The sequence below is a fragment of the Anser brachyrhynchus genome, assembly GCF_964034855.1.
Source record: "Anser brachyrhynchus genome assembly, chromosome: 10".
In the NCBI taxonomy this organism is placed as follows: Eukaryota; Metazoa; Chordata; class Aves; order Anseriformes; family Anatidae; genus Anser; species Anser brachyrhynchus.
The window spans coordinates 20,093,832-20,119,149 of NC_137705.1; the positions used below are offsets into that span (position 1 = coordinate 20,093,832).

At 38.5% G+C, this 25,318-nt stretch overlaps 1 protein-coding gene across 14 annotated transcripts in view; it reads right to left on the minus strand.

Annotated features, from left to right (window-relative positions):
• The window catches only part of IQSEC1 (IQ motif and Sec7 domain ArfGEF 1), a 344,442-nt gene that overhangs the window by 179,466 nt on the left and 139,658 nt on the right, over window positions 1-25,318 (minus strand). For 7 of the 14 annotated variants that reach the window (XM_080607008.1, XM_080607016.1, XM_080607010.1 and 4 more), the window contains exon 3: window positions 4,991-5,077. The exons of 4 other annotated variants lie outside the window; for them this stretch is intronic. In XM_080607008.1, the coding sequence (XP_080463134.1) occupies window positions 4,991-5,077 (87 nt within the window). Of the gene's footprint in view, window positions 1-761; window positions 868-4,990; window positions 5,078-13,722; window positions 14,180-25,318 lie in introns of those variants that run through there. 3 more of the 14 variants (XM_080607022.1, XM_080607007.1, XM_080607013.1) reach the window with 3 other exon arrangements.

Genomic DNA, 25,318 nt, shown 5'->3' on the forward strand with positions numbered 1-25,318 from the left:
AAATTAAAAAATATATATATATATATAGTCAAGCTTTTAAATCCCTGCATATTGTAAAGAAGAAAGTGCTTATATGCTAAGTTATATAGCTAGGCAATTGTTATTCAGTTAGAAATAAGATCTCTATTTTTTTTCTTTTTTTTTGTACAAAACTTCAATAAACAGTCATATCAACAGTAGAAAGGATTGTGAAGCATAGCTCCTGCAGCTACAGTTTTACCTGTGACTAATCATTGACTGGGTAACTACCCCAGGACTGAGGTTTCTGCTCTGTAGTGTGGGATATATTTATAGATGCTACGTGAGAAATATTTGCTATTTGTCTAAGCCTGGCAAACAGTACAGTGCTCACCCATGGAAAAAGTAAACAGAGCTGAAAAGAACCACATTTATCTGAAAAACTGGTATTTTTCAATTTCAGGAATCCAAGCAAAGAGTTCCCAGTTTTCCCTGACTGTGCCTAGTGTGCAAGAATACCCACAGTGCTCTTGAAAAAGCAGAAAAACTAAACCACTCTATTCAACAGAGAAGCATCTGCCAGCTAGACATCATTGTATGTTAAGCTTCTGTGTTAGCCAGTTTGGGTAACAAAACAGCTACGATGCCTACCACTGGCTCAGGAAAAAAGAAATAGCACAATTATTCCTCCTATCATCTTTGATACAGTGGTTTGTTGCACGTACGCTAACATTACCTGGTGAAACAAAGATTCCACATTAAAATTTCACATAAGCACAGAATTTTCAGAATAATGGTTTTACCTCCCAGAGGTGCTGATTAAACATTAAGCAGGTAGAGACTGCAAGAAAATGATGGGATTTCTTTGGTACTATAACATCCTTTGCATTATCTTTTTGCTTTCACAGGTATCACTGGGGAAAAAAAAAAGAAAAGAAAAATCTCTAGCTTCAAGATTTGCAAATGGCCTTTGGACATGATAAGGGCATCTAATTAAATATTAGAAAGATGGAAGGTAGAATGGATGGAGAAAGGAATGAGTGACAGCCAACATTTCATGCAAAGCAGAACAAGGAAATCACAGAATTATGAATAAACACATAAGATCAAAAGATCCATAGTGGTAAGCAAATCTGTTTGCAGTTGTAGTTGCATATTCCCACCTATCGCAGATCTATTCAAAGAATACAGATACAAGTAAAACTTGACACTCCCAAGCACGAGCACTACTCATTGTATCTGCCTGTCTGGAGCTATTGCTACAGCAACACTCATCACAAAAGCCTGAGGAGCTGACAGCTACAGTGATATTTGGGGCTGTAAGGCACTAACACCAACGAAACCAACCTGCCCGCTCCCTCACCCCAATTTCAGCAGAGCAGGAAGCCTTCTGAAAAGGGTTGGCTACTGGTCTGCCTTCACCCTGTAAATACGACCTACGTGTTGAGGAGTGATGTAAACAGCCGAGTAACCAGAAAGTTCAAGGGCTAGACTCCAAGCTGACATCTAGGAGGTGCACAAAAGTGAGCGCGTGTAAGATACCTGGCACCTGCACAGATAGGCTGAACTTCTAACTAAACTTTGTTACACAGAAAATGTGCTTGGAAAACGTGGGACCAGATTTTTCTTTGAATGAGAAACAGATACAATTAAATTTGCTTTCTCTGAATACCATTGTAACTCTGGGCTTTGCTCTGCACATACTCTAGCTGCAGGGCCACCGAGATAAGCTGGGCCATACCAGGCAGGAGGCTCAGCAGCCGCAGTACAACTAAGACTGCAGAGATCCAGGACCTTTTTGAAGCCTCCCTGGTTCCAGACACCATCTCCTTTACTTTGCCCTTCACACCAGACGTAACACCTGGATTCAGAGCATCACTAACGAAGACAGAGCACCTCATGGAGTCTGCAGCTTTGAACGAGGGTACGTTATTTTTAAGGCACTGGGAGGCAGGAAGAGAAAGGGAGTTAAGGAAGCCAAGCAACAGACATTACTGTTATTTTTTTTTTTTCCAACTTCTAAACAAGAATAAATCAAAAGGAGCAAACACAGGAGGCATATGGGCTAACTGGAACACAAACATAAATAACTAGTTCAAAGTATGTTATGTGCTTAGGCTTCCCGTGATTTTTCTTACAATAGGAGAACGTAAGATAACTCATTTTATTTCTATCTATTTTGAACATTGTGAAATGATCAAGCAAGGGATTACTGCAATAGCTGCAGTTATTAAAAATGCATTATTTCCCTATTAACAATTCAAAACAGATGCCAAAGATCATCTAGACTAGAAATAAAACTGCTGGAGTGAATAAAACATCCAGCAATTAGCTAACAGCAAATCAGAGATGCTCCAGATTTCACTGTTGTGCATTCATTAATTGCTTCTTTCAGAGCAAATTTAATTTTTAATTCAGGGCTACAAAATTAATCCCTCTGTGTATTTTCTAAATAAAGCCTCAAATCTGAAGTTAGAATGAAGCACCCATTTCTGTCTGCATTGTTTTCAATTATTTCTATTTATAAATTGATAAATGGGAAGACCAAAAGCTAAATTTAATACTATTAAATGTATGTGGAAATTAAGAGTCTAATTGTGCTAGCATTATAGTAGCTGATTTTCATGCACAGCAAGAGGATTACTGTATTCAGGGCTTTTACAAAAATGTGCATAATTTGTACTCGGCAGGTATTACAGATACAGTGATGTCAGGTTGCAACTACCAGTTTGGATACAACAGCTTCAAAAATCGAGCTGTTGATAGGAAGACTATAACAGCCTGACTCTAACACACCACCACGTGTGTGTAGGATGCTACCTGGGACAGCATTCACATCACTGAGAACGTGAAACTAAATTCAACAGTACAGCAAAGAACAAACTTCCAGCTCTTTTTTTCCTTTCCAAACGGAGGAGTGCTTTAGGATCACAGGATAATTCACCTTCGAAAGGACTTGTGAAGTGTCTGGTGCAGTCCCCTGCTCAAAGCAGGGCCAGCTACACAATGTTGCTCACGGCTGCGTCCAGCTGACCGAGTATCAGTGGTGACAGAGACGCCATCTCCTTGTCTGACCCCGTACCAAAGTTTGACCACCCTCACAGTGAAATTCATCCCTTGCTTCCCCTTGTGTCTAACTGGAATCTGTCTTCCTGCAGTCTGCATCCGCTGCCTCTCGCGCTGCCCTTGTGCACCTCCCAGAAGAGCTGGCTGCACCTTCTCCGTGCTCTCCCATTAAGGAGATAATGACCGCAACAGCCCTGAACCTCCTCTTCTCCACACGGAGCAGCCCCCGATCTCCCAGCCTCTCCTCCCTTGTCACATGCTCCAGCCCCCAGCAACTTTGGTGGCCCTCTGCTGGACTTGCACCAGTATCCTGATGCCTTATTAGACATACCAGGGATGATGTTTCACAAGTGCTGACGGAGGAGAAGAAATGCCTCGTGCCTGCTGGCTGTGCTCTTGCTAATACAGCCATGTATTGCAGCTGGTTGCCCCTGTCACACACCCAACTATATCACCCCGGCAAAAAGTCATCTTACACCCAGGCAGCTTGTGTGTTGGGGTGGGGGAAAAGGGCTAAGAGAAGAACAAGGCCATATCCAATCCCTGCCCTCCCCTATTTCATCACTCATAATAAAATGGTTAAGTTTAAATTAAAACTGGTCTAAGTTTTTCATTCCAGAAGATATATTACAGATATGAATAATAACCTACATGGAGCAAGATATCAAAACATTCAAGAAACAACTGGTTTTCCCATCAACTCTCTATAGGAATGTCTCTAACAAAACCCTTAAAATTAAGGCATTATAATCTAAGGAGAAATTAAAAATAAAAGCCTTATTAAAAAGGAAACGGGAATCTAATAATGTTGAGGTCTTGCTCCTCACTGAAGGAATACTTCAAGTTGAAGTTGTCTTACAACTGAACTACAGATTCGCTACCACCAAATAAAACTAAGAGCTCTGATGAGAGGAAAAAAATCATACAAAGTGATGTTCCAGTGTAAAACAAAGGGATGGATCCAAGCATGCATGGTTAGATATAACTAAGACATGAAAGATTAAAATCAAAGTATGCTTATGCATTTACAGATTTAGGATTCAGTGTTCGGTTTTGTGTTTCCTTATTACCAGTGCAAAGTGAGCTGATTTTTCGGCACCAGACTTAAATTTTTTGATACTAATAGTATTCATGAGCTGGCAATTATCACTAAGTTAATCACTAATAGCAAAAAGTAAAAGTTAAAGGCATTTTTTTTCATGACATGTATGCACAATTTAACACTTCTCACATTTCTAGTAACTTCGGTTACCTGTCCTTTGATGCTTCTGTAAGATGACTAAAACACTCTGGCACTGACAATGATTTGTATTAAGATGTGTAATTACTGCTGTCCACATGTAATCAAAGAGAACTTGGAAAACACATAGTCAGTAAAGAGATCTATGTTAAATAAAGCATTACTGGCTGGAAACCGTATATTTCTGATATATGTAGGGCAGCCTCTGCTCAGCATTTATATTTAAAAACCCTTTACTTCATTCAAATCAAAAAGCAATGCTGAGCCTTTTCCAGGTGTATGCCTTTGACCCTGAGAACACTACATACATGGCTATTCTGTCATGAAATACTTGGGGGGCAGGAGAAGAAAAAATTGTTGCTCATAAGAACAATATTCTGCATAAACTATGTGAAAATTTCTATGCCTTGATATGTTAGTTATGTGAGAACTAAACCTACAATTAGCTTCTTCCTACCTTTCGAAGTGTCTAGGGGGATGTGCCTCTTAAAGCACATGAAAGCCATTTTACTGTATCATTCAATAGTGCCTGAGAGAAGCAAATATAACTATCCTATGAGATGTTAAAAATTAGTTTGATATGTTTTCCTAACACTCAATTCTTTTTTCTTCCTCTTTTTTTTTTTTTTTAATTTACCTTAAACTGCTATTCCTTTTCTTTTGTCAAATCATAACATTAGATGTCTCTTCAAAAATATAAAGTGTGTGGACCATATCTACTCTTACCTGTACTCTGAGTGTGTGGCAGGGACAGCTAGCTGGGTATGGTACAATGGAGCTGGACAGCAAAACTGGTGCAGAGTATTTAAAGACCTACGACACAAGGAAAAACACAAAGTCAAAACACCAAGTGTTTAGAAAGGGGCTTTTTACGGAAAGGCAGGCGCTGGTAGGTATATTTGAAACTCTTGATAAGTTTGAATGAAATTTGAAATGCAGCTGTCAATTCTGAATCCCAGGAAATGAGGAGGGAAATAGTCCCCTAGTTTAATATACACATCAAAAATGACAGTGATGAACTCTTGCAATGAAGAATCAAAGTTTTGTCGCAACATAAAAATAAAATGCCAATTTAAGACTTTGTTTTTGCCTTGCTGTGTGGAACAGAGGCAAAAGATAAACACTGAGGGTTAAAATTCCTATGGAAATGGAACTTCAGACTTGGATGTTACTCTGCACCAGTCATGCTGTTTCTTTGTTAATGGCATTTCAAACACAGTGCTTAAACATGAGGAGGCACAATGGGATGAGTAAGGACATAAGCTTTCTTCAGGCCCAGTAATTATACACAGGCTGCAATATGCCACTTACAAATTTGAAAGAATCTAAGCTTCACCCAAATTTTAAACAATATTCTGAAATGTGCAATATGAATTTAATTGATGTCATTTGTTCAAAACATGAGGAAAAAAAAAGTTTTACAACGCAAAAAGATATCCTGCAGTCCAGATAATGTTTGTATTGTTAAAAACACACAAGAGTTGCAAAACAGTGAGGTACTGCATCTGAAGTAAAGCTTAGACGATCTTTAAGCAACACAGAGTACACTTAGCAGATTTGATGTTTTTGCCCAGAAACATTGAAGAAGATTTAGCACAATAAGGCACCCATGATAAAAACCACCTAACCAAATTTCCTAAAACATATCATTCCTCTAAGAAATAATAAAATTTAGACCAGTATTTCCTAATCTTGCAGTGTGTACACATGGAAGAAATAGCCATTAAACTGAAAATACTCATTTAACTGAAAAGAATCCAAGCTGACTATTTAATAGACTGTGTATGTATGTACACACGCACATTTTTACTTGGCATCTTGACAAATGATTCAAGAGATTGATTTTGATTCTTCCGGGTCCCTGAGGCTTAAAGCAAATCCTATGAGGTCACTCTCTCATAGGACCAAACAGAGTGGTTATGCAAAAAATGTCGGCCCTTTTGAGAAATGCGTTGGTTACTAATCCTCAAAAAAAAAAAAAAAAAAAAAAAAGGAACCCCACAAGGTCAACCTGTTCTGATTTCTGTTGCCAACAGTGTGTCAGCAACTGCACAGCCAAGATGAGTCGGATTTTCTGTTTAAAGATGTCAACTGATGGTAACACCTACAAAGTACCTGAGCTTTTGGAAAGCCAATCACAACCCAATTCAGTCATCAGGCAGATTGCCATCATGGGCCATACCCTGCTAATGCCGCCCAGAGCAAACTGAGTGGTGACACCTTTGGGCCCCTTAGAAAGAAGACCAGAATGATTCTATAGGAAGATGGATAATGTTACCAAAAACATAACGGACCATGATAAAAGCCATTAGAACATGTAAAAGCAGTATTTTCTGACAAGAGAAACATGATATTCACACAAGCTGCTCCACACAATTGACAGAACCAGGGTAGTATGTCATAAGTGTACATCGCACATGACAAAGTCTCACATTGGGTAGGGAAAGGGATCACACTGATGAAATCGCTGCGTCCTGCTTTGTGAATACTTAAGTCTTCCAGTAGAAGCAAAAGGAGATCAGCATGAGGGTGTCCCAGGCCTCCCTTACTCCCACCCTTTTCCTCCTATACAAGTATTTCTATTCTCATTAATAGCATTTTCTTCTTCAGAGAATAAACCAGTAAACATATCAATGAATCTCCATGGATTTACTTGTGCACAACAAAATATTTTGAACAGAGTTTGCTCCTGGCTATCCCCAAAAGCTTCTGCCCATGAGGTTCCAGAAGTGTGTCCTCCTCTGACCTTCCCATGTTCCAAAAATACCAAAACAACAAAAGTCCTCTCTGCAGTTTCAGCCTCCTCCTCTGCAGTTACGGTTAATACTCACCTATTGCACAAGACTGGTTAGGAGCCCAACTGCTTTGAGTTTCTTTTCGAAGGTGCAGAAGAAATGCAAAAGTCCAGTCACCTTGATAGCAAATAAGAAGCACTAAAGGTTTGTCAGGTAGCAACTACACTGGCACTCGACTGTCTTACAGGCGCAGGTATGGAACAGACAAAATAGATGACGAACTGTTCAACTGCAGACTTGTAATTACGTTACCACATATTGCTGGGTTCAGCAAGAACATTCCAGATGTTAAAGACATATGCTCAATGCGTAAAGCTACGTTTCAGCCCCTTGCTGCTCAGAGACACCGGGCTCTTTATCCAACTAGTTACAGCAGCAGACATGAGGTTTGGACTCTGCTCCAAACTTCAAAATCCAGGGATATCTTGACCAAGTGTTTTGGTTCCTCCAGGTCCCACTGACTGATGCCCAATCAGCCTGATAACAGATGATGCTCAGGCTTACAGCCCCGTCAGCAAACTGATTTTACCCAAAGCAAATCCACCTTCTACTGGCACAATTTAAGATCAGTACGTGGCATTTTGTACATTAGTTGCACACTAAAGTAATACTTCCATTTATTTTCTCATCTGAATTATATCAGGAAAAGTTCACGATTAAAGTTACTTAAAAAAAAAAATCAACTTGTAAGATAGATATTTCAATCAGCCTTCAACACAAGTTTGCACTCAAAACAGAATTGATTTAAGGATTTAAGTCATAACACCTAAAGACATCGTAAGAAATATATTTAAATTAGGAGCAGCGATCACCTCCTCTGTTTGCAGTGTCATACTTGGCCCTGTTTAGGTTTTGCATCTTGAGACGATGGTACTTCACATTAAAACAGATACTCAGATACTTCAGAACTGACACAAGACAAATGACTAAATTGATGAATGCTGCTTCTGGGAAATTCAGCTTCTAAAGCACGGTAAAGCTTCCACGGATGTTGTGGTAATTCCCCACCTCCAGGCAAAGTTTTTTCCAGCTTCCCACAGGTACTCATGGACAGGTAATCACTTGATAAATTTTTATTTATTTATATTTTTAAATTCTTTTGAGAACAGACTACTAATACAGCAAAAACAGAACTAAACCCAAAATAAATTCTATGATAAAACCTCGAAATCACATCTCCCTTGGGAGGCCAGCATTAAGCAAGTCTAAGCTGCAACATTAGTACGCAGACCCAAAGTAGGCTTCACTGTTCCTTTACCTTCTATATAAATTCCCATATTTGCCATTAGAAACCACTCATTTTAACATTACTTTTGTATTCATCAGCAGAACAAAAAAGCCCTTTGTTTTTATTATTTTGGGACTAGAGTCTTACTTAGAAGTACAAATAAGAAGAACTAGATTATCACTTAAAGCTATAACCACAAGCCAACATTCGCTCATTTTCTCCTACAATCACCAACAAGCCTCCTAAACTCAGTAGACATATTTCTCAATACTGGTTTTAAAACAACCTGGGAACCCAGCTATTAACTTCTAATTACTTCTGCTTTAACGGGCTATTCCCTATCTGTTTCCCAAACGTGCCCTTAGCAGGCTGCTAGCTGTCCCGCTCCTGGGAACAGGGCAGTGCCGCTGCGCGACCCGTCGTGGCGAGCACTGCATCCACCCAGCGAAACGCCGAGAGCCTGCGCAAGGCTTGTCCTCCAAGCTGAACGGCATGTGGTGCTTAGTGCAGGATGTGATATCCAACCCTTTTTACGCTGCCAGTGTTTAATTTTAGCCGTATATAAATCTGTCAGTAGTTTGATGGAATTATTAAACCATTACTTTCTTAGAACTTCTTCCTAACAAGATTACCAGCTTTCAGACAGAAGAGACTGTTGTCTCATGGGTACTTAGGAAAGCTGTATTAGCACAGGCCTGCATCAGAAGAAATGATGTCTTTGTAACGCTGCTGACGGGACCAGGAGGTACGTCAGTTCACCTTAACTACCACATTTTTCCGTAGCCCTCTTACTACATACACTGTTCCTCTTCTTCGTACGAAGCAACAATCTGTCGCCTCCATCTGCCAGTATTTTCCCTTTTCTTCTGGTACATGTTCCATCAGGTACTGTGTTCTAGTGAGTAAGTACAAGTGCTACCAAAAATGTGCAACAGAACAGCCTCCTGAAACTGCCCAAGTCACTCTGTATACCTGGTGCTAGGGGACAAAGATCCATTGTCAAACTGACTTGTAAATAGCACAAGTGGTAGACGAGTTCATCTGCTATATAAACCCATTCACTTCATTGGCATCTGAGGTAGCTTAGAGTGATTTATTTGGTTGGATTCATGCCTGCAAGCTAATAAAATGAATACTTGCATTTTAATCGTATTTTAACCTGATGAAGAATAACACTATAGTACAAGTTGATAGTTTTCTTTCTCGTCTCAATCCAGAGCTATGACTACAGCTGAGATTAGAAAAGACCAGAGGTAAAAACAAGAAAAGTCTGTCCTGTTCTTATTTAATAAATCTAATCATTTATTTAGAGACTAATAAAATTTGAAATAAAAACAAACTGACTTCCATAAAGGTGGCCAACAATAAAAATCACAGTAATACAGGCTTATATTGACTCCAGATAAAATTTTGATAATGAATGTGGTTAATCACACAAGAAAGTCTTTCAATGCATTAACTGCACCCACGAGACAATTCAGAAATTCATCACAGCAGATAAAATGGCAGACAGCTTTATATGGCAACTCACACAAACTCCTCAACCTAAGTTTGACTGTAGCTGTCTGCAGACACATCCACTAAGGTGTGACCTAGCAGATGACCCATTTACATTCACAAGGACAAATTCCTACTGTTCTGACATCAGAGGTATTCCTCTTACTCCTCAGATTTTCAGCCCAAATACACAGGACATTATGATTTTGGCTTTTGAAGTAGCACCAACAATTTTTTTTATTTAATTTGTCCTATTTTATGTCCAGCAATTTGTGGTCAAGTATGTCAAGGAGAGGCAGTGGTGGCCCATGGAAAATACTATGCTTTTTTACAGTGTTCTTATTAATTGCAGTCTTATACAGAATTTATTGAAAAGCAACTACAAGAAATTAAATGCTATTATTGCTTTTACAGTTGCATATGTAAAAAAGGCCTTTGAGCTTATATGGCAAAGATCTTCATACACTATAAAAGATTACAACTAATATATTTTCCAGAATGTTATTCCTATCATTTCCTTCCAACACGATAGCTTTCTGCACACAGCTTGGGTACTGCAACACAGGAAGGTAACAAGACACATCATGTCCAGTAAACATCAATCAAATTACCTGTCAGAACAGCCTGACTCGGAGGACAAACAGGAAAAGCACCCAGACATCACAAAGTAGCACAACCACATATTCTAGACCTGCAACGTTGGCATCTCCCTCCTTCCCTCCATCTCCCCCCTCACCACGCAGTGGTCATGTAACCTAATTAAGCACATACAGGCTAGAGTACAGAGCACTGAATTTTGCTCAATAATAAATAAAATTCAGTCATCATCACAATGATGATGATGAACAAATCAGCATTTGTACATGTTGCAATACAAATGCTAACTGATAGGTTCGTGTTTGGAAAAATACTACCCTTTATGTATTTCCAATTTAAGTGTCCATAGATGGATTTTAATAACAAAATAAAATAAGGTAGGCTTTCACTGACCTCTCCTCCATCAAAAGGGCTTTAAAATAATCATCTCCTCTTGGGAGAACAAGACCAGTACCATCACAACATACTAAACAAGACACGCATCTGTTATTTTTGCCCCATCCTATAGCACAATGCCTATTAACGTTACATAAAAAATAATTATTATAAACTTTTTGGTTTTGTGAAAATGAAGTATTAGCCTATATAAATAGCCAAAAGATGATTCTTTTACATCGTGGCCAACACAGAGTTTGTAGGCAGTCTCCAATAGTGGGTTAACTGTAACTAGGGTGAATTTAATTAAGATTGTTAATATGTAGACACATAATTAGGATCATTATTTCCCTCTTGATTAAGTCGTAATGCAAAATATCTATTCTGAAGGGTGATGTACAGAAATTTACAGTACAAATACAGTGTACTTGTATCATTTTTGCTTACTATTCAGTTTTTAAATTTGTAGAAAAAATATACAGTTCAAAACCTGAAATGAAACAGAGCGGAGACAAAGCTGCATAGGATAGAAGGAAATAAACATTTTAAATTAAATCAGAAAATTGATAGATTAACTGCATCTTTTCTACATTTCTTACTTCATTAAAATAGGTCCCAGAATTTCTCAAGAAACTGCAAGTCACATTAGAGAATACAGCCACATTTATGACTTCACAGAGTGTTAATCATAGTAAAACCACATCTAAATAGTGGCTCCTATACATATTGGATTAGATGCTCATGGAAAAGGAAGAGTAGTAATATGTGAAGAATGAAATTAAACAGATACACCATAAGAAATTTACGGCAATGGAAATCCTGTTACTTGAAACAATGGTACAATGACATATGCTCTACTCAGTGCAGCATCTGAAAAAGCAACGCTTTGCTGATCCTAGTAGTTTGACATCGCTGCTGTTCTAAAAAAAGCTAAACAGCAATCCAGGCTTTTTTTTTTTTTCTTTCCATTTTATATTTCAAATGTAAAATGTAAAAAAGATGTGTTTTAAAATGTAAATGTCCTTAGTGTGTATATTACTAGAATGTTAACAGACTTAAAGTATTTAAATTTTCATCTCCAAACTAACTCATGCATTAACGAGCTTGTGTCTCCAACTACTTAACAGATGTTATTACAGTTTGGAACAGATCAGTTTTAAAGAATATGAAGGATTTGTGTGTATATAACCCCTCCCTTCCCCATACATATTCTACAGAGTTGGTTCTAAAAGAGCCCTAGGCTTACATTTTTCTTCTTCTCAACTACCAGCATTTCCCTTTTTATCATTCTTAAAGATGAGTCAAAATTCAGAATAACAGAAGTCATAGTTCACATCTTGTTTTCTACAGCATTGTGCTGAGGCAGGTAAAAGATATCAAAAACGTAAGCAGTAATATAGGAAAATACGGCACAAAATGGTTCTACAAATAAGACTGCATCATCACTGTTAAAGAAAGTAACCTACAGAGATGAGATATTCTTTAACACTGCATGATAAGCACGGTAAGAAATTCTGTCCCCTACTGAGAGTTACAAAATCCCGGAATCACAGCACTCAAAGAAAAATAGAGTCTAACACAAATGATTTCTCCCTTGTATAAACATAAGGCATTATTTCAAAGCTGATCCATATATACCTTGAAGACTACAACCTGTTTTCCAAACATACTTTCCTTGTTTGAACTTCCTATGTACAGTTCCAAGTTTTCTCTCATTTTCAAGCATTTCAACTTAACCATTCATACAGTCTCTGTAAAACAAAAGGCTCAAGAAAACCTAAGAACAGATTTCAATACTCTCAATTCTCATTACAAGCAGTTTACTCTTGAATGGTTAAACTTACTATGTCTGCATGTGGACAGTGCTACTGAACATGAGCTAGATTTACTCAATTAGGACCCTCATGGTCACTATTAAAATAATTGACAACACCTACAGACCACAACTGCATCTCCTTAATGTAAGATCCTTGAGCAAAACTAAATTTAACCCGAAAGGCAGAGGATTTTTAACCAGAATTCAGAAATGCAAATACCAGGTACAGCCATTCCAAAACAGTGGATTAGAAGTGAACCACTGATGGAAGTGAGGGTGGGTGGTAGAGGACAACGTAACTGCACACTTGTGTGTATTTGGTTCTGATTTTTATCTCAAGTGGAACAACACTGCACTACACTTTAAGAGAAAGCTCAGAGTAAGGGCCATGTGGAACCACCAGAATTCAGCCGAATAAAACTGCCCAGTGTGCTTTCTGTACGTAGCCGTATGCTGATGCCACAAATGGTATGCAAACTTTAGCATTGCCCTTCCTCTCGCTACAAGTGGATAAGCACTTAGCCATTCTGCCAAACGTGACAACTCATGTGAAGAGCTGCTGTGCTGCATTCAGTGAACAAAATACTAAACTCCTGCTGTGATGACTGTAATGTTTGAGAAACTGTTCAAGTAAATAATAAACAATTAATGCATCTTTAGGATATGAGCAAGCATATATACCACAATAAAAACACAACGATATTTTGCTTTATTGATGTTATATTGCTTTAAGACTGTAGTCCATTTCTTTCTGTAAATATTTATGCATTTAAAAGACAGATTATACTTTAATATGACAAAGCATTCAAACAAAATGGAAGAGATTCTTGACTCATCATAGACAGAATACCTAGCATCCTACATTGCTTTTATGCAAACTGGTTTTTTTCATTATTTTCTTTTCTTCTGCTTAATATTGGCTTATCCACTTTTATTAGGTTAAATCTTTAAATACTCACATGCATAAACACAACCATCATCTGTGCATTTCTAATATAGAAATCATTAATCTGCCAAAAAGGTAACACCCTAAAAATGGTTCGTGGAAAGAAACCTACCAAACAATAAACTGATCACTACTCCCACTTCTGGAATCCTCAACACAGATATCAGAGACGTGATGACAGATGAAGAAGGAAAAGGTACTCACAAATAACACCTTCTGCAAGCCATCCTTGAATGTGTTGTGGATTTGGTACTTATATTTTCTTTCAAGCAGCCTGAGGTAGAAAAGCTTTCTTAAGAAAAAAAAGAATCACATTCACAGCTTTTACATGCTCATTCAAGATCAGCCACAGAGGAACATCACAGATAAGCAAGCTGGTGATGTAACCAGCATCAAACACTGCATCAGATAAACCCAAAGGCTTTACAGGGTTATATTTTGCAAAGCCAAAAGGTTTTTCCCAGAGAGGAGGTTTAGCAAGCATAAACCAGCCACATTGTTTTCACAATCCTTGTGGGCTTGCTTTCTGCTTCCAGAAAAAGTCCCAAATCTATATTTATTATTAAACTTCATCACCAAGAAAAAATAATATGCTTTCTCATTTGATATTTAGACTGGAATTTAAAAGCACCAAATGGTGCATTTTCGAATGCACCGTCTCTATATGAACACTGTAGTACAGTCCAAACCAAGAAAAGGCCATTGGTCCTTTTATCTCCATGGTAACAGCAGCATCTGTGAAGACAAACCGTATTCCCTCTTCACTGCAAAGTCAATTTATAGTCACATACTATGACATAAACCGATAAGACAGCAAAGCTAATCAGCAACAAGGAGAAACAGGAACCAAAACACGAGATTAAGCTCATGCTCAAGAGAATGCTCTTCTGTGCACAGCGTTTCTCATGTGCAAATTACAAAATGAATAACTAAATCAAGCTGATCCTTTGAGCTGATCCAAGCTGGGAATTTGTAAACTTACTAGTTCAGCTAACAAGTTGCTGAATATTTTATAAAATTAGCTTCATGTTTAAATCCAGTTTTACCATATTTAATAGGACGACAATTAGCAAAGTAGTTGTTTGCAAAAATCACCAAACTATTACTTAAATATGACCTTTTCCTTCAATATTTCCTTAAAAGACTCAGCATTAATAGCAATGACAGAGTGAGAAGTTTCATAGCTGCAAGATACTGCCCTCCCATAGCCTTCCCCTCTTTTTTAAGCACCATCAATGATGTAAGGACTTCAGCAGCATCATTCCTGTGCACTAACCACTAACAGTCTCTACCTCTGGGTAAATGACCAGGCTTGATGAGTCACAACCTTGGTTTTATTTAATTCCTGTCCATGGTAGTTCTTTGTTCAAAAATAAAATTTAAAAAGTTCCTTTCTCCTCCCCTTGCTTACTGCCCCACTCCAAAGCTCAGTGCAAAGGCCTTACATTATCAACATAGCCAAGCTTCCTCCCTTGCTTCATGAATCAATATAATGACCATCTGCTCATATTATTAAGTTAAATATATACCAGAACACACTGATGAGGGCAGCTCATTTGCCATGGTCAAGTGATCAGTTCATAGCTGTTCCATAGCCAGTTGTAATACTGCCAGAGTAAGAGAGAGCAGGTGGTCAGCCAAATGCTACTTATCACAGCGTTACCTATGAAGTTCCCCAGGCTAAAGAGAAGCATGAACTGTCAGAGATGCTGCTAAATTATGTAACTTTGGGAAAAAACAACAACAAGAAAAAGGTAAGGCATGAGGTTTTCTGATGATCTTTATTTAAAACTGATTTGCAAAGGACTGTCTTTTGTTAAAAACACCCCAAGTTGCTCCCCTTTGGTCAGTCATCTGCCTAAAGCTGAGCAATTAGCTTCTAACCTCTCCCCCACCCCCACTTATCTGCCACACAAATTCCTGCTACTCTGGAAACCAACATAAAAATCTTATTTAACAGACATGCATTTAGTTTTACCTAATCATCTTACCCCTTCCATCACTACAGAATAAATTTTATGACCATTTATAGAATTTTCAGGGAAGCCACAGCCCCAGAGTCATCCCCATGTGGTAGAGCTACATCAGTGCAATAGGAAACCACAACTAACTAACTGAGAGAGGAGTCCCAAAGTTCTCCATTTCCCCCCGTAATCAGCCCATAATACTTGGATACTGCATCAACAGGTACTTACTCGGTATTAATTTTCAGAAAGCTACATCTGTCTAAACATACACTTGACGTGATGCTGCCCCACACAGCAGAAAGCGTACTATACAGAGTTTTGTCTAATGTGGCAATTCCTAAACAGATTTATTTATAAAGTTCACAAAACCTTCACTGTGAGGCTGATCCTGAAACTCTAATGCAGGCTCATGGCTTGGACCAGGCTCCCTAGCAAAATGTCCCCGTCCCATGTTGTAAGCCTGATTTAAAGCATCCATACCTCAAATATAACATGTACAACACTGCAAAACTGTAACATGACTGCTTGGTATCTTCTAATTTTGCAAGCTAAACACTTTTTCCACAAATTCACAGAATCAAGTGTTTTTTTCTATTGCACTGAAGACAGCCGAAAGGTATCTTTCCATTTTCCAGAGAAGCCTTTCCATGATTTAAATGCTACCTCATTTTTAACAGATACTAAATACAAAGCACTGAAGAAATTCTAAAAGGTGCACATGTACTGTGAAATTGCACATCACAGCCAAAACCTTCTAACAGCAATCAATACATCACAAAGATAAATGCCTGATAAGAAAATAAAGCCTTTCCATAAAGAGTCCCATAAAATGGCTTTCCAACCTACTCTAAATTCAAGCAGCTTAATCACCACTTCTCTATAAGGTAGAGGATGTACAAACAGTCTCGTCAGCTTGGTCTGAGTCTTCTCTTTTCAAATCTAGTTTCTGCAGATGTCCGGCAGCACAGTGCACAGACTGAATGAAAAATGAAGAAGAAATTATTCAGGTATTCAGAAAGATGTTAAATGGATGATAATCATTTCAGGAGGAAACACTTCGGTCCCATAACTAAACCAGATTCTGTGTAACAGTTAATCACTTAATCTATTTTTTCAAAAGTCCAGTTTTGAGGAGTAAGAAAAACAAGACTGAAAAGCCAAATCAATAAGCAAAAGTAAATTGTACAAGATGCATTATCTGGATTCCACACATGCTAATGCTACAGAAGGGCTCTCAGCTGCTGCATGCATGTTGAATTCTGTACCCACACATCTTCAGACGTGATTTCTACTGCTTCTTCACTTAGGTTTCCTACAACAGTTTTAGTAACAAGCTTCCCCAAAAGCAGCAACTGAGCTTTCAGAATGTTTTCTTCATATATGAAAGATGCATTCATAATATAAGAGCTATTCCTTCCTATTCTGTAATGAATAGCATTGAAATTTTAATTTTAGACAGGACAATAGTAATAAATTTTTTGTTATGCATAACATTTTGTCCTGTGTTTGGTTCAAGTTTTCTGTTTAAAGTGTTCAGAAAAAGGTAACTGAAAAAACACCATCTGGTTCTAAACCCATCTGAGCCCCTACCATGTTATTCAAGGTAACAGAACAACTTGCATAGTATATGTTAAGAGTGTGCTCAGGTTGCTGTTTGAGGCCATATATCTTTAGTCCATTGCCTTCGTCAGTTCTCCCCTGGTCATACGAAGTTGTCCTGATGTATAAACATATGATAAAGCCTGCCATGTTTGTATTTTAGCAGAAGAAATTAAAATATTTTAACAATTGATTGAATACAATGAAATGAAGTTAGTAACTGTACCAACTATCTAGCCTATGCTTTTAAATTCAAAAAGTCTTTTTTTTTTTATATATGAAAAATATAGTAAGTAGGACAGATTTGGAACATGAAGGTTACAGTTTTTCCTGATGCTATGAAGTCCACTCAGCAAGATACTTGGTACAGTATGTTATTCAACACCACTCCGTGGAAAGTCCTAGATATAAGATGCCCAAACCATTATCATAACAAGTTTGCATTCAAAGTATTAAATACAAAAAAAAGACTCTGAAAAGATACCAAAATTGGGAAGAACTCCCATGGGTTTCATCAGGGGCTGCATGTCACAGTATGCATTCAGTTCTACTAATTCCTACCAACATTATTAATCTGTGTATGCAGCCAGTGAAGCATTTCCAAAAAATCAGTTCTCTCTGCTCAGATTTCTGTTCCTTTCATTACAGCAAGGAATAAACAAATCACCTGAACAAAGTCAAACAGCGGTATACATGATAGCCTCTGTGGGGTCACCACAACTTATGCACTGCATGAGCTGTAATTCATACACCAGATGACATTTACAAATCAAAATGACCCTCTACTAATTGCTGGCTTGTTTGTTTTAAATGAAGGCCGAAAATCATCTTGAATGATTTGGGATATACTACCACGCGCAGCTAATTGTTATCATTTATTGTTTTCTCATGCTTATTATTTACATGTTGGTCTCTGCATGATTAAGATACCTAGCCATTTATTCATTCTTGAAAATCAGATCAAGCCAGGCTTGTGGCTGAAGTTACAAGAGAAGTCACATGGCATAAAGCACCTACCCCTTACCCGGCTCTCCATGAAGTCTCAACCTATCTGCTTGAATATACAACCAGACAAGTGTACTCCAAATCTGAAAAGCGTAATTATTGGAACAAAGCCATTAAAACCTAATTTTGATCTCACTAGTGTGATTAGGAGCAGCTGTGTTTTCTATTATCATGTTCTAACTTGTTTTCTTTACAATGTTATTTCTATCAGATTCTGGCCCTTTGTTTCAAAGATTTCCCTTTTTTTCTTTTCTAAAAAAAAATCTCAACAGATTAAACACAGACATTTTTCTACTTGTCCTCCTGATCGTGGCCCCAAAAGTTAGTTTATAATTTTAACACTAATCAGTATTTCTGGACATCAGGGTCATTCTCTAAATGTCACTGTCAAGAAATACTTCCACAGCTTCAAAAAAATACTTACAGACTGCGCAGAGTCTGATCTGGACAAAGTTCAGTGCCCTTGTTTTGTTAAAGCCTATTTCTTAAGTGTCAGTATCCTTTTGAATGCTGTAGTGGGGGCCCACAGAACTCCCCCACAGCAGGAAGGCTCAGGAGACGCAGTTTGCTTGCCAAGCAGCACTGCTCCTTGTGATTCACTGAGGGTCAGCACAGCTACGTAACTGACCGCTTTGCTCTCATGCTGCTAATTGCCAGAGCCAGCATTACAGTGTGCTGGGCCCTTGGGACTTAGGAACAGCACCGCCTACACCTGATTGCTCCTGTGGCCCTTCCTCAGCCCCTCCTGTCCTGCTCCTGTTTGGCTGCTATTGAAATAGAAGTCGCACCTACCAGATCCTGGAACATGGGATGCAAATGTGCTTCTTTTAACTGTGTTAAAGCATGAAAAGTGGTATTTTCTATGCCTTACGTTAAAAACTCAAGTATTAAGGGGTTTGATGACAGAATTACCTCAGCACATTGGGGTAGAAGGGAGAGACAAAGCTGACAACCACCAGGCTGTTCACAGAGGCTGCTAGTAACTGGGATATCTTAGTGATTACTTCTGTGGAAAAATATATCCAGTACTGGATAAAAATTCCCACATATCACCTTAATCATTCTACCACCCAAGACTGTGAACTACTTCTGAGAATTTGGGGCTTGGCCTGTGCCTATCAAGCCTCCGTTCAGCCCCAGAGGAGCACGGTTGAAACAAGGGCCCAAACCGCGCCTGAGGCCGCCATGTCTGAACCAGGGACCCAACCACAGCCATCCTCACAGTCACCAAACCACTGGACACGAAGGTCGAGGGGCCCATCCCACTGGCTAATGAGGGAGAAGGAGGGGGGCAAGCGAAAGGCAAGGCTGGTTGTTTGGCTGCTGGCTGGGGTCAGCCTACCTTGGACCTCCTAGGCCCCTCAGGTCTCCTCCAAAATGTCTGCAGGCTGCAGGTGGCTTCCGTGAGGGGAGGCCGGGGTTACCCCACACTGCTGGTTCCAGATGGTTGTGGTGCCTCTGTGAGCACTCAGGCAGGGCAAAGCTGAGCCTGTGGCTGCTGGCACCCTGGGGCAGCACATTTGTGAAAGGGCAAAAACACAGCATGGCAGCGAGGGGTGAGGGAAAACGTGAGAAACATTAGCACAAGCACCAAGGTGGAGCAGCAACCACGGCTGCCAAGGAAGAGGGTCCCTGCAGCCTGTGGAGTCTGCTCATGTGTTAGTGATCAGTCAATGCACATCTGCTTGTGTTGAATGTCCTCCACAATACTAATTTTATCCCTGTATGTCCTGAGCTTTGATAGGCAGTTGCTGATGAATTCATCTATTTTATCTCATATATTCTCCATTTACCCTTAACATGGTTAGAAGCATTTATTTAATCTAATACTTTTCCTGCTAGCATTTGCCTCTGATTCAGAGACAAGTAATAGACATATTAAGCCACACAGCCTAAATCTTTTCCACATTAAAAACAAAATAAACAACCTCCCTTTTCCACGATGCACTGGAGTGTATGCCTTTTCCACATTAAACATTTTGCTGTTCAGTCCCATAACCATTTACTGAATTTCTCCAAGCTGTCCATTTATAATGGAAGTCAAACCTGTTTCCATCGCTTCACTAAAACTACTCTCTTTTGCCCCCAAACCCCTCTCCTTCTCCCAGAGATGGACAGGCCCTAATTCCCAGCAGGCTATCTTCTGGGATCAGCTGTTCTGGACAGCCCCTGCTCCTCACCCCAGTGGAGCCTCAGCTAAGCACCAGTTCAGTAGCTGCTGAACTCATCCACTGTCTCTTGTCAATAAAAAACCATCACCATTACTGGCAGAAGGACGGAGTTGTGGGAAAATCTGAATTTTAACTCTCACAGTAAATTCTTTTCCTATTCAAATACTGGTTTTGTCCATAATCTGACAGAATTATCACCCTAAATGTGAATTCTCAGGACAAGCAGCGACTTAAAGATGTACTAGACATCCCTAGACTTCACAGCTCTGAATTCACACCCAAACTTATTGCTTTACAAATGAAACAAAGCATTCTCAAGCAATTTTTGTACAACTGCAAATTTACTTGAGACTAAATTTCTGATTTGTTTTCCCTCTCTATTATTAAGAGAACAACAAAGCCTGAAAAACCTTTGGAATAGTTCTCTGTAACTTTAATATTTACCACTCACTCTTCACTGGACAATACTCCAACTGCCATAAACTTGAAGGCATCAACTACACCTTGAATATAGACCTAATAGAGAAGAAAGTCTATAAACTTACAGGCTTGAGCATAACTGAATAACAGATCACAACACACAGGAAGAATCCAAGACAGAACTATTTCAGATGCACCAAATCTAAGCAGCAGCAGGAATACCTGGAACACGGCCTAGAATCAGTGGCGGACAAGGACTAAGTACAATGTTTTGGCCTGTGTCACTCTTCTGGGCTTCCTGATATCAGGTCACAGCTGCTGTCCTCTTTAATAAAAAAAAATACACTGTTAATGAATCACACTGTAATAGGTATTTGGAAAGCAAATAAGTTTCTTCAGAGTTGGGATAGTTTAATTGCTGCTATTAATTTGACATATAGCATTGTAGTTAATAAGGGAAGGAATATAAGTACAAAATATTTGTTCAGATTCATTCCATCACCCTTTGGACAATGAAGCTGAAAATGAAAACAAACAAACAAACAAACCACCAAAACCAAACCAAAAAAATACAAAATAAAATCTGCTGCATGCACTTTTTAGTACTTGGGATAGTATAAAATAGCAAGTAAGTATCAGAAGAATGAACTCTAATGAGCAGGATGTAATTAATTCCTACAGATCTTCTGGTCTAAGTAAAGCATATCTGTCACTGTAAAATATTTTACTAACATTAGCAAACTAATGGGCAATGTAATACATTATTTAAGAGATAAGGAAACAGTGTGTCTCTATAGCTCAGGATACCACAATTTACTAAATGATGCAGATGTGGTGTTTTTTTTTCTTTGATACATATTTCTGACCTAACCCAGAGTTATGAAGTCATTCACCCAACAGCTAGCTAATCCAGGGTATCTTCTCACAAAAGCATTCAATTGGGCTGTAAAGTAAATAAATATATAAAAATTTTAAAAGAATCAAAGTTCAGAAGTATTTCCTACATCCTTTATTCATGTTAATTGTGTGCTTTATTTCTGTCTCTGAACTCTGTTGACTTCAGCTGCTCGTCAATAGATCTTACATAACACAGACATTTCCGTTGTTTCATTTTTGCTACATAAAAATAAGTTGGCACTTCATTATTTTTTCTTAGCATTCATTTACTGTGAAGGCATTTAAAATATTTTGTCCTTCATAGTTTTAATAAAAATCCAGCTTAATAAATATTTTAGATGGAGGAAAAATTACAAGTTAATGGTCATTTAATTATTTTGGCAACCAGCCTATGACACATTTCACAATAAGGAGCTTGGACTCAGTTTTAATAACTAGACTCAATTTTACCAACTAGACTAATTCAGGTGTTTGCCCCAGAATTATTAGCTGGGACAAAGAGCAGGAATCTACTGGTTCGGTTGATCAATTATACTAATTAAACAGACAAGACTGAAGACAATTGATGTCAATAAATATGTCAATACATTAATAAATACACCAATGCCACCTCTCCCCCCAGGGTAAATATAAACAGAAATCTAGTTGGAGATTTCATGGGTGCATTGCTGACGGAAGCAATAAGTTATCACTGTTACAACAATGAGCTTATAATTTACATTCTCCACTGGTTTCTAGAAGAACCTGAGGAGATAATAAAGAAATCACAGCTGAGTTCCTGAATCGTGGGTGTTTATGGCTGTTGAAATCCCATGCCCTAGAAATTCTAGGGAGCACCTGACTGCTAAACTATTGCAATTTGGCTACATTTGGGACATAACAGTAGTGGAATTTACAAAGAAAAAATATACAGAGCTATTATTATGAGGGTTTTTGTTGTTGTTGTTTAGATCAGCTTTAACACCACTACTACTGCATAGTTCAACCTACCATGACCACACATGGTAGGGCTGAGTGGCACCCACAGTGTCAAGAACAGGCTGAGTTGGCTGAGTTAAACTACCTGTACATCCACCACAAGTTATTTGCTGTGTCAGCCTATTAAAGCACATGAAAAATTGCCAGCCTTCTTTCACATCCAGTCATCTGTATTTACATGACACTCAGCTGCAGCAGCTCGTGGCACTGTTCTTGACAGACTGCATTAGGAGATAACAGCCCACGGCAAAAAACATGGGAACTGCAAAGGAACCCTGCCCTGGCGTGGGGTCAAGGGCAGGGTCACCATCTGATGATATAAATCAGTCTGTGCTGAACTGCAGTCCCTGGGTTCCTACATCAGAAGTGACATATCCTCCTTGACATCTATAAATCATGCGTCTTCTTTATTAGTTTTCAAAGCAGATTTTCAACTTGGAGGAAGGTCAAAGGGATTTTTGAAGACATCCAGTGTTTCTGAGCATGTGCAAGTGAACACACCAGTTTAATGCTGTTTGATGATGTAGGGACCATCAACTCAGTGGTTTCAAATAAGTACAGGCCTCAAAGAACATTTCAGTGAAATGACTGATGCTGAAGAAAAACGTGGAAAGATAGTTCACACCAAGCCTATACTTGAAGTTATAATTTATAGGAGGAGAGCAAGGCAAAGAGAATTTAACGGGAGAAAAAAAAACCTATCAGTCAATATTGTGTGCATATAGAACCACTGCAGCAGGCCATGAAACTTTCAGAGAAACTTCACCTGAAAAAACATCTATAATCTTCAAGATGATCATTTATCTGCAGAAAATGTCAGGGGGTCAGGTATTCCAAATGTGTAAAACTTTTTAATGAATTAATGCATATTTAGGATATGTACTCTGTGATAGTTTTAACACAATGGAAATTTTAAAAATCCACTTTATGGATTCATGTATTGCCCTAAATATTCAAAAGCATCAATATTCAAATTATGTTATTCTTATTCTTCCTTGCATTCTCCTGAAGCCTAAAGGCATATGAGATTTGAGTCCAGATTAACACAAGAATCCAAAGATCATGCTTCAATTTCTGCTCTGTTCTGAGGCCTGTTAAATGTCAGATTAGAGAGCTGATTATGGAGTTAAAGGTTTCAAACCGGAGTACTTGTTAATTCAATGACTGAATATAGGACATGAAAGGCTGGTTTATAGTAAGCTCAGTTTTATAAGGAACAGCTCTCAGAAGCATGCAGTACTGTCCAAAACTCTCAGAAAGCCTGGAATTGTACAGTTATTATTATTATTACATGTATGTGCTGGTTCTCTGGTGCTTCTAATATGTCTACAGACAGGGATTAGCTGCAGTATTTTCCTTGGTGAATTAAGGGTAAATGAAAAAAATCAAGTATCCATCCTCTCAAGGCCCTTCTGCAAAAGCCTTAACAAGTAAAATACCTCTACACATAGAGTGCAGAGTATGAAAGATAACTGCATTCAAGTTTGCACACAGAAAAGTCATTGGCTAACAAGGACTACAGAATACGCACTTGTAGACACAAAAAATTCCTCTTGAGTACCATTTGCCAGTTATTTTTTTTTCTGGCAACAGACACAGTGGACTTGGCCAGCATTCCTCAATGCAGCAGAGGCATCAGGCTGGTGAAACAGCTGCTCTCGCAGGCAGCCGGAGCAGGAGTAGCTGGCCAGCTTCTCCTCCGAGAGGCTTTTGGAAGCCAGCCACCGTCTAAGCAGGCCTGCTTGAGAGCAGCTATACTGGATGCTAATGACCTTGGCAGTACACGTCATAAAGTACAAGTTGAGCTGTGCTAGAAGAATCCTAAAAAACTCTATGCAATTTTTTTCCAACGTGTAACCTACTGCATCCCTTTCTTATACTTCAATCTGCTTAGGACTCTTCAGTGATAAACATTAACAGCAAATACTTCAGCAATTTAAATCACTTTTCAGACCTATGCAAACAAATAACACAGCTCCTAGCAAACATCTGCTGTTAAATCCACAGAAATGGGTCATTTTTGCAGGACAGTTTTAGCAGACATTTACATTTCAGGTTGAAATTTGACCTATTGAGCATTTCAGCCTAGGGGCAACTTGTTTGAAAGTTTGAAGGAACAGAGTTAATTCATGGAACAAGTTATTATTATTGATTTATACACAGAAATGGTTTGAAACAACTTTAGAAATCCTGATAACAGCATTCAGAATGATTAATATATAAAAAAATGTTTATTCCATTTCAATTCTCCTCCACATGACACCTACCAACTTCTGAATAGTATAACTGTATTAGAAACAAGAACATACTGCCCTCCTTGCAGTTACTAATTAGCTAGACCAAATAGAGAGAAAATCTTCAAAAGAATTACTCCTTTCTCCCCACCTTTATTTTCTTTTTCATTATAGGTAACAGATTAGCAACACTAAGTTACATCAATGAAGTCGTATTTTCCCCTCTGTATTTATGTAGATGTCTAAAAAGGTTTCTTTACAGCAGTAGATTAGTATTTCAAGAGTAAAATTTTACTTAGACTCAAGACAGATTATGTGGTTCCAGTCTCTACAATGAGCTTTGTTTGTTGAGGATCAAGTTCCAGCCAGCTCTGGTAGGCATGTTAACTGAAAGCATTTATGCTGATATTTAGCCTGGGAATTAAGGTGTGCTGCAATGAGATGAATTCACACTTAAATGTGGCTCAAAGCAGCCTGACAGAAGGGGAATCACCACTGCGATACAGGCCTCATAGCACAGAGAACAGGT